The sequence below is a fragment of the Cherax quadricarinatus genome, chromosome 53 (assembly GCF_038502225.1).
Source record: "Cherax quadricarinatus isolate ZL_2023a chromosome 53, ASM3850222v1, whole genome shotgun sequence".
In the NCBI taxonomy this organism is placed as follows: Eukaryota; Metazoa; Arthropoda; class Malacostraca; order Decapoda; family Parastacidae; genus Cherax; species Cherax quadricarinatus.
Genome location: NC_091344.1, coordinates 22,423,056 through 22,433,504, shown reverse-complemented (window position 1 = coordinate 22,433,504; position 10,449 = coordinate 22,423,056). Strand labels below are relative to the sequence as shown.

At 46.9% G+C, this 10,449-nt stretch overlaps 2 protein-coding genes across 5 annotated transcripts in view; one reads left to right on the top strand and one right to left on the bottom strand.

The window, feature by feature from the left end:
* The window catches only part of LOC128692209 (uncharacterized), a 52,712-nt gene that overhangs the window by 6,141 nt on the left and 36,122 nt on the right, over nucleotides 1-10,449 (top strand). The window lies entirely within an intron of this gene.
* LOC128692384 (uncharacterized) lies at nucleotides 1,107-3,780 on the bottom strand. The gene is made up of 4 exons (XM_053781535.2): nucleotides 3,653-3,780; nucleotides 3,075-3,160; nucleotides 2,439-2,718; nucleotides 1,107-1,975 (listed from the first exon to the last, which is right to left on the bottom strand). The coding sequence occupies exons 1-4, from the start codon at nucleotides 3,700-3,702 to the stop codon at nucleotides 1,855-1,857; spliced, it is 537 nt and encodes a 178-aa protein (XP_053637510.2). The 5' UTR covers nucleotides 3,703-3,780; the 3' UTR covers nucleotides 1,107-1,854.

Genomic DNA, 10,449 nt, shown 5'->3' with positions numbered 1-10,449 from the left:
TGTCTGTCTCTGTCTGTCTCTCTGTCTCTGTCTCTGTCTCTGTCTCTCTGTCTCTGTCTGTCTGTCTCTGTCTCTGTCTGTCTCTGTCTGTCTCAGGTCGATGTATCTATCACGCTGTCTCATCTGAGTTTAATTTTCTCTAAGTGGTTTATTTTTATTTGCTACCGATGTTTAAAGTAGAACCTCCACTAGAAGGTTTAATATAAACCTTGCCTTTACCTATGGAGCTTCAGTCTCTGGCTCGGTGGATTTTAAACTCTAAGAGGTTCACATTCTGTACCTTAGTCAACTTTTCAAGGAACAGTTCCTTGATAATGTGAGAAATCACGAAAGCGCTTGCAATTTCACTATTTTTTTCAGTGTTTGTTTTGCATATTGTGATATAATCTGTTTACTGTGATCTTATTGTATAAATTATTATAATCATGGGGGGAGCGCTAAATCCGTCTGGATTATACAGCGCCTGTGGGGGGGGGAGGAAGGTATTTAGACTCGGCTCAAGGAACTGGAGAACAGATCCAATTCCCTAGATCAAGAGCCCTACAAAAGCGTCAAGGAACTTCCCTTGAGGGGTTATTGCATAAATATATATATTAAATTTATATAAATGGATTAATTGGGTTTGACCACTATAGAGTACATTAAAGTTCATTAAAGGTCTATGTAAACTTCTTCACCAGTCCAGAAGACTTCAGTCCCTCTTGTGGGCCTATTGAAAATTAAAGTAAAATGTGTATTTGAGATATACTCTTCCAGATCAACATACACTGTTGATCTCAAGTCATACACCTCAGCAGTTGTATATTCGTTAGAATATACACAGTGGGAGCAGTTTGAAATTATAAATGTCTGGGCATATATTTTTTACAACAGTGTTGGATATATTTCATGTTTTTTATTTCGGCATGTCTGTTATATAAATCTATTTAAAATTAATGCTCCACGTTACTTGGGGGACCTTGCCAGCCTCCCTGACGTGGTTTCGAATCCTGCTGAGTGTGATCTTTCTCTGTAAAATTATATAAATCTATAACATTTCGCCAGATAATCAGTAATTACTGTTATTGTTTATAAGATTTTGGGGATAATAATACACTCTTGGTAGATTTTGATTTATTGGTTTGGATATTCTTCAGACTAATTCATTACCTGTAGTTACTTACAATACAGTTAAATACTTTCGTGTGATTTACTTGTAAATGTAAATGCCAGTTTAATACAAAATCCACATTATGTCAATTACATTCCTAGGGTGATTTTTATCACTTCGAATTAACATGTGAATCATTCTGAGAGGATACTGATACTTGGTGTCAGAGAATACCCTTTGCTTCAGCCCTGATATTTTTTTGGGGTAAAAAAAAACGGGCTATCCTTCTTGCTGGGGGTATTACTGATGCTTGCATGGTATCAAGAATGACCGTCCGATATACCAGGACCAGACGCGTGCCTTGGGTGTTTCGGGTGACCTCTTCAACTGTTGTCTGAGATCCTCTCGTAAAGGTCAGAGTGCAACGTCCGTACTGCGGGAACCTAGCGCCAAAGTCACATTATGGCACTTGTTTTAGGTCCTTGAAAGGGCGATCGCTTCACTCGGATCTTGTACGGGAGATGGCACTCTTGTAGAGGTCGTTTTCCCCATTGGCACTTCGTGGTGGGGTCCGCATATAATCGTCCGTTGTTAAAGGGCCTGTTATCTTTTGTCACATCTTAGATATATGGTACAGATCCTGTCTGTCGTACGTTATACGAAGACCTGTAATCCCACGTCTCCCGTGGGTGACTCGTCATGCAGGTTCAGATGTAAAGGTTCGTCTTCCACACACCTGCTATCCAAAGTCACATCTTGGATTTCTATTTACGGGCCGAGGTTGCACGAGCCGCTATAACTGGACCTGCTGCTTCAGCACCCAGCAGGAGATAGTCGTAGACCAGGAAGTCGAACAAATCAGACTTGATATCCCTCGATGAGGAGCTGTTGAGGATAATGAAATGGTGTAAGTAGTGACGTACATTACTATCTTGTGTTGAAAGGGAAAAGTGGTAATTTAGAGACTATGAACATTAGGATTATCAGCTGACGAATGAAGGTCTGGGTACGGAAGCCAAGAAAATTTAATGTCATTGACAAAGTAAATCACTTGAGAGAAATAAACAAAATGTGGGAAAAAATCTATAGTTGGGCAATGACGATTGAGGCAATTAAGATACACTGTAAAATACACAATAAAACTTTCATAAAAATAATTCTGGATAAATATATTTGCTACTTCGTAAACACGGATGTTACTGAAGTTAATTCTCAGCTCAAGGTAATCTTCAGAGTGCTTGAAGGATTTTTTGCTCGAAACGTTGATTACCTGATTACCTCCCATTCCCCATGCGCTGTATTGCTCCTGCGGATTTAGCACTTTCCCCAAGAATACAATAATAATCACCTTGAGGGGGTCATTTTGCATCTCGTCAGCGTGTTGGCAGGAGTATCGCGAGTGGCTTGAGTATGTAGCCAGCCTCGCCCACAACCCTGCAGCCTGTGTTGGACATAGGCTGTGGTGGACAAATTGCTGGGATTCTGAGAGGATGAACAAGAGTAAGTTTGTTTCCATCTTCCACCCACTGACTGACTCTTCTTGTTGGACAGGTCAGCCCGCTGTTGATTTGGTTGTTCCTCTGCATTAATCATCATATAACGAGGACAGAGGGACCAACCTATACTATCTGTTGAAGACAAAAAAACACGGTTAAGACCTACACACACACACACACACACACACACACACACACACTCGACGGAGAGATGAGTAAATTCTTTGCCTCATCCGCATAAATTTGTTTTCCCGGCAACATTAACTTCTGCGTCGAGTATCAAAATATAAGCAACTCACGGTATATCACCAATACCTAAAGTGAGAAGTTCTTGTTTTGAAGACTTCTGATCACCTCTAGAATAGCAAAGCCGTCCATGATTGATTCACATTTCACTATTTGCATAACTATCAAACTTATGGGTCAGGTGACTGCAACATGGGCAACACAGGATCACCGTGCAGAAACTACTGCAAGACTTGGCTTACCTAAAGATGTGACAATGTGCGTGTAATCTTGGCGAATTCTTGAGACGGGAATTGACGACAGGAAGTTCACTGGCAGTGACAACCACCTGTAAGACAAGACTGGTCAGTATTTGGATCGTAGGATGTGGGAAGGATGACCTTACGAGTATTTCTGTAGCCTGGTTGATAACTGCTATTTCTTGGTCGTTTTGATTCCTCGGCATCACTAAATTTCTTCTTCCTTGAACTTAACACTATTTTTGTGATTTTTTTTTTTAATAATGCCGGTCCTTCAGTATAGGTGCTTTGTTCTGTTGAAAGGCTCTTGATTCAAGGAACTGAAACTATCCTCTCCTTGGTCAATAATTCCAATTCCTAGACGCTGTATGACCAATAGGTTTTTAATAATGAAAGACTGCTGCTGCTTGGAAACTAATCTCTTTCTCAAGTTTGAGCGTAATGACTATTTTTTTTTCAAGTTTTCCTTGAAATTAAACACTTCGCTCACGAGAATTTCCAACAAAGTCAGGCACAGACTGTCACTAAGATACATGAACCACGTGACTAGGTTAGAGCCACCTACTACAACATCCTTTTACCTTGGCACAGAAATCCACTTGTGACGATGTGACTGAAGACGAGACAACATTATCCAGTTGTTTGCTTGACCTATCGTGTACCTAAATGAAAAAAAATACGTAAGTGTATCTAGCTAGCTAGGGACACGACAGAGAATGCCTTCGACGCCGGTGTTGCGGCCTTATATACCAGTCTACCGGGGAGAGTTACCACGCACTCTATTTCCAGTCACTTGTGATGGCTTTGGAGACTTCTGCTCTTGTCGCTGTTCACAAATTCCCACTTGAAGCTCTGGTGATTAGCATATTTACCTACTTATCTACTATTACATCATACAGAAAAGTATTTGCGGAATGGCCAAAGGCTTCGTATTAGTACACAACATGGTGCAATAAGCATAGGGCTGGAAGCGGGGAACGCCGTGTGAGGGTCGAGTATGCATAAGGATCATCACTTCGGGGAAATACCACAATTTCTCTCTACTAAACGTTTGCATTCGTATCGTTCCCTGATTTGAGAAGCGCACTGTACACAAACCTGGGTCACAGGCCTGGTTATAAACCTGGGTCACAGGCCTGGTTATAAACCTGGGTCACAGGCCTGGTTATAAACCTGGGTCACAGGCCTGGTTATAAACCTGGGTCACAGGCCTGGTTATAAACCTGGGTCACAGGCCTGGTTATAAACCTGGGTCACAGGCCTGGTTATGAACCTGGGTCACAGGCCTGGTTATAAACCTGGGTCACAGGCCTGGTTATGAACCTGGGTCACAGGCCTGGTTATGAACCTGGGTCACAGGCCTGGTTATGAACCTGGGTCACAGGCCTGGTTATGAACCTGGGTCACAGGCCTGGTTATAAACCTGGGTCACAGGCCTGGTTATAAACCTGGGTCACAGGCCTGGTTATAAACCTGGGTCACAGGCCTGGTTATGAACCTGGGTCACAGGCCTGGTTATGAACCTGGGTCACAGGCCTGGTTATAGACCTGGGTCACAGGCCTGGTTATAGACCTGGGTCACAGGCCTGGTTATAGACCTGGGTCACAGGCCTGGTTATAGACCTGGGTCACAGGCCTGGTTATAGACCTGGGTCACAGGCCTGGTTATAGACCTGGGTCACAGGCCTGGTTATAGACCTGGGTCACAGGCCTGGTTATAGACCTGGGTCACAGGCCTGGTTATAGACCTGGGTCACAGGCCTGGTTATAGACCTGGGTCACAGGCCTGGTTATAGACCTGGGTCACAGGCCTGGTTATAGACCTGGGTCACAGGCCTGGTTATAGACCTGGGTCACAGGCCTGGTTATAGACCTGGGTCACAGGCCTGGTTATAGACCTGGGTCACAGGCCTGGTTATAGACCTGGGTCACAGGCCTGGTTATAGACCTGGGTCACAGGCCTGGTTATAGACCTGGGTCACAGGCCTGGTTATAGACCTGGGTCACAGGCCTGGTTATAGACCTGGGTCACAGGCCTGGTTATAGACCTGGGTCACAGGCCTGGTTATAGACCTGGGTCACAGGCCTGGTTATAGACCTGGGTCACAGGCCTGGTTATAGACCTGGGTCACAGGCCTGGTTATAGACCTGGGTCACAGGCCTGGTTATAGACCTGGGTCACAGGCCTGGTTATGGACCTGGGTCACAGGCCTGGTTATGGACCTGGGTCACAGGCCTGGTTATGGACCTGGGTCACAGGCCTGGTTATGGACCTGGGTCACAGGCCTGGTTATGGACCTGGGTCACAGGCCTGGTTATGGACCTGGGTCACAGGCCTGGTTATGGACCTGGGTCACAGGCCTGGTTATGGACCTGGGTCACAGGCCTGGTTATGGACCTGGGTCACAGGCCTGGTTATGGACCTGGGTCACAGGCCTGGTTATGGACCTGGGTCACAGGCCTGGTTATGGACCTGGGTCACAGGCCTGGTTATGGACCTGGGTCACAGGCCTGGTTATGGACCTGGGTCACAGGCCTGGTTATGGACCTGGGTCACAGGCCTGGTTATGGACCTGGGTCACAGGCCTGGTTATGGACCTGGGTCACAGGCCTGGTTATGGACCTGGGTCACAGGCCTGGTTATGGACCTGGGTCACAGGCCTGGTTATGGACCTGGGTCACAGGCCTGGTTATGGACCTGGGTCACAGGCCTGGTTATGGACCTGGGTCACAGGCCTGGTTATGGACCTGGGTCACAGGCCTGGTTATGGACCTGGGTCACAGGCCTGGTTATGGACCTGGGTCACAGGCCTGGTTATGGACCTGGGTCACAGGCCTGGTTATGGACCTGGGTCACAGGCCTGGTTATGGACCTGGGTCACAGGCCTGGTTATGGACCTGGGTCACAGGCCTGGTTATGGACCTGGGTCACAGGCCTGGTTATGGACCTGGGTCACAGGCCTGGTTATGGACCTGGGTCACAGGCCTGGTTATGGACCTGGGTCACAGGCCTGGTTATGGACCTGGGTCACAGGCCTGGTTATGGACCTGGGTCACAGGCCTGGTTATGGACCTGGGTCACAGGCCTGGTTATGGACCTGGGTCACAGGCCTGGTTATGGACCTGGGTCACAGGCCTGGTTATGGACCTGGGTCACAGGCCTGGTTATGAACCTGGGTCACAGGCCTGGTTATGAACCTGGGTCACAGGCCTGGTTATGAACCTGGGTCACAGGCCTGGTTATGAACCTGGGTCACAGGCCTGGTTATGAACCTGGGTCACAGGCCTGGTTATGAACCTGGGTCACAGGCCTGGCCATGAACCTGGGTCACAGGCCTGGCCATGAACCTGGGTCACAGGCCTGGCCATGAACCTGGGTCACAGGCCTGGCCATGAACCTGGGCCACAGGCCTGGCCATGAACCTGGGCCACAGGCCTGGCCATGAACCTGGGCCACAGGCCTGGCCATGAACCTGGGCCACAGGCCTGGCCATGAACCTGGGCCACAGGCCTGGCCATGAACCTGGGCCACAGGCCTGGCCATGAACCTGGGCCACAGGCCGGGTCATGAACCTGGGCCACAGGCCGGGTCATGAACCTGGGCCACAGGCCGGGTCATGAACCTGGGTCACAGGCCTGGCCATGAACCTGGGCCACAGGCCTGGCCATGAACCTGGGCCACAGGCCTGATCATGAACCTGGGTCACAGGCCTGGTCACGGGGGCGTTGACCCCCGTAACCCTCTCCAGGTATAAACCACGGATGGGTTTAAAAACGTATTATTACATTTTCGTGAGTCGTGGACACAAGGTTTCTCCACATTTGAATTTATTTTTTAATTAAGGAATCTACTGTTTAGTTATTACATGCTTTATACATCTCAATTTTAGTGCTCTTATGAATGAGATTTTGAGAGCAAATTTCAATTGAAATAATTAAACTTTTTATACTTCATGAATGATAGTTACAAACTGAGACTTAATTTAGGCATTTTTATAAATTTACGTCCTACGTCGTGGAAAAAATGACAAAAAAAAAATTAATTTTTTTTTGTGACACGGATTTCTGTGACTATTTCTGAAAATAGTAATGAGGATAGTGGCCAGATGCCAATAGTTGGTGACAATGGCGGATGCAATAGATTCATTTAATTGTACGTCGTTTTGCCCACCATTTGGCTTCACGAAATAATGGTGAAGTTGAAATCAAAACTTGCTCTAAAACTCAAGATATACACTATTAATAGTAAGTTTATTCAGGTATACTTAAATACAGTTACGTAGATTATCATAGGAACGTGTGTATAGAGCCTGGGATAACCCCAAAAAAAAAGTCAGCGACTTGTTTCCATTCTTCAGGTTGTAGATGATATACTTCGTACCAAAATTCAGTGGTGTTGTGATATCGGACAATTACCATAAAATGCTGTCCTCTCCCCCCTCACCGAGCGCAGTATTATTTTCTGTGATGGACTGATAAAGCTGCTGGTGAGCGAAACGTCTCCATAATAAAGAGGCCCAAGTGTTGCACATGTCTTACATCTGTTCATTTGTGTATTACATGTCACACCTCTTAAAGGAGCGCCTCCTTTAAGGGCTGTGACGCGCTGAATCCCAAAGTTGCCTAAAATTTCTAAGCCAACGCATGGTATTTCTTATCAGTTCCCAGATTTTTCTCGAGGATTAATCGCATGCTATAAGAGCCAAGGTTGTATAAAAGGACGTCTCTATTGGATACGTATGTCCTGTGACTTCGGAATGACCAGGATCCATGACGTAAGCGCATCCATGTTGTTGGCATCAGTCCACATAACTTCAGACCAGTGACGGGACAGTCTGTTCAATCTGTGGCTTGTGAGCATAACTCACCTGGAGTGTACCTCGAGGGGGGTTTCTGCTCACAAGCCACAGACTGAGCAGAATGTACCGTCAGTGAGGTGGTTGAGGTGTTTTGTACGTGGACTACAGTAACCTGTTACAGCATAGACAACTACCCTCTCACGGTTTTCCTGAAATTCCGTTAAAGCACAGTCTCTCCCGTGGAAGCATTTTTTCATGCCACTCATAAAGTCTCTACTCTCCCTAGCAAAGTGAAGAAAATCGGTTTTAAACGCTGACACTTACTCCCCTTAGAGCGGTACATTGGGACAGACATCCTTTGGCAGTTTCGTTGGGGGAATGGGAGAGATTGGGAATAGGTTGCTATCACCTGCAGCTCATAAGACTGCCATCCCCACGAGCCCCTTTGGGGCGGGGCAGATGGCAGACCAGAGGCCTAGCTTCTCCCTACGAGCCCCGTGAGAGCGGGGACTGTGACTAGGCCTGGGGACAGTTGGTCCCAAAGATGAGGGGGTACTTGTACCTCCTCCCATGGGGGACTTAGGTCTCAAGATACTCTCCAGATAGGGAGCCAAGGCCGGGTCACCACTACTTGGAAAAGACCCGGGCCGGGAGAGTACCGGCGAAAAAAAAAAAAAATAGAGAGATTGCATTGCCTTCATGTGGGGAGCGCTATACCTTAAGGGAGGTTCCTTGACGTTGGTGTGGGGAGCGCTACACCGTAGGGGTCATCCAGGGTGTTCCAAGGAAAAAAGGTCCAATTCCTTTGATCAGAAGCCTCTCATAAAGGCATCAAGGCGCATCCCTTGAAGGGAGGGGAATTAGAAAAGCAAAGAAATTGATGAAAATGATTAGAAGATAGAGAACAGGAGATAGGCAAGGGAAAGACAGGTGGAGAGGCTGTCATTCTGATTGGTTCGTTATCTCACAGTAATGTCACCGAGTGTCTTATCTAATGTGAGTGTACACAGGATAGACTCTGCTCGGCAGTGGTTGAAAATAGAATGTTACTGTCTTCTGAGAGTTTAAAGCTCAGCGGAAGGTACTTGTATTTGTTGTGTTGCCTGTCTGTTGTGTGTTGCCTGTCTGTTGTGTGTTGCCTGTCTGTTGTGTGTTGCCTGTCTGTTGTGCGTTGCCTGTCTGTTGTGCGTTGCCTGTCTGTTGTGCGTTGCCTGTCTGTTGTGCGTTGCCTGTCTGTTGTGCGTTGCCTGTCGTGCGCTTGTTGTGTGTTGTCTGTTTATATTCGCCTACTTATAATTATAGTGATTCAACTCCCTTTTCAGCCCCTTTTCTCCGCTAACCTCTAATGTAATTACTCCTTTCATGGCTGCACGAGCACTATCATACCTAGTCTTAAAACCATGTATATAAAGATAATTTCATTTCCTGACAACTCTTAAGGTTAAAGTAGTATTTACTAACATCCCCGTAACTCCTCTGTATTTGTCGCTGTGTCATCGTGTGACAGAGACCCGTCTCTCAAGTCAGTATTTATAATATCTCTATTTCTACAAGTACATGTACAAGGTATACAGACCTAGCTGACATCATTGACTTAATTTGTAGAAAGTCCCTTGTTATGCAGAGCATTTCGGGAAAATTAGGTCAGTTTTGTCCCTGGACAAGCACTGGACAAGCACCTAAAGTCGGTTCCTGACCAGCCGGGCTGTGACTCGTACGTTGGTTTGCGTGCAGCCAGCAACAACAGCCTGGTTGATCAGGCTCTGATCCACCAGGAGGCCTGGTCACAGACCGGGCCGCGGGGGCGTTGACCCCCGGAACTCTCTCCAGGTAAACTCCAGGATGCGACCCACACCAGTCTACTAACACCCAGGTACCTATTTTACTGATTGGTAAACAGGGACAGCAGGTGCCTTCTGGAAACGCCACCTAATATTTTCCCCGTACCGAGGGATCGATCTCCGGACCTCAGTGTGTGAACTGATTATAAATACGAGATAACTGACAGTAAAGGAATACTTAGAGAGGAAGAACTTCCTGTCGAGAGGGCTGGGTGTACACAAACATCTCAGGAATCCTGTGTGACGGGTGTGTGGGAGAGGCAGTGACTTTCTAATGTTTTGTTAGGTCCAGGGAGGCAGGTGTGGGGGTCGAGGTGTGGGGGTCGAGGTGTGGGGAGGCGGGGTGAAGGAGGCAGGTAACATAGGCACAGTGATGGAGGGGAGGTTGGGGTTCAGTTACCAATGTGAATATTACTTTTTCCAGTAAATGAACCCAAGATTTCAGTCTCATATGCGCACGCAAGCAGGCGCATATCCCCCCGCCAACCCCCCCACACACACTCTTGATAAAGGGTATCACACATGTCGTAAATATTTGCACACAGCTTATCACCATCCATTAGCAAGTTCCGACAAACATTAGAGTGCTTCGCTGTCCTCTTCTAGATGTAGTTGTGGGGGTGTTCCAACATGCTGCAATTTTCAACTTGTTTCAACCATGTTGGTTCTCTTGCAGCTCGGTACACAAGCTGAGAATTTCCCTCACTCTTGTCTGTGTTTATACAGAGAACCAACACT

Bases quoted from the DNA above. Each gene is read 5' to 3' on its own strand.
- LOC128692384 (XM_053781535.2), bottom strand. From the start codon at position 3,702: ATGTTGTCTCGTCTTCAGTCACATCGTCACAAGTGGATTTCTGTGCCA. The intron at 3,161-3,652 runs GTAAAAGGATGT...CTTGTCTTACAG, and splicing joins AAGTGGATTTCTGTGCCAAG to GTGGTTGTCACTGCCAGTGA. The intron at 2,719-3,074 runs GTAAGCCAAGTC...TGTCTTCAACAG, and splicing joins GCACATTGTCACATCTTTAG to ATAGTATAGGTTGGTCCCTC.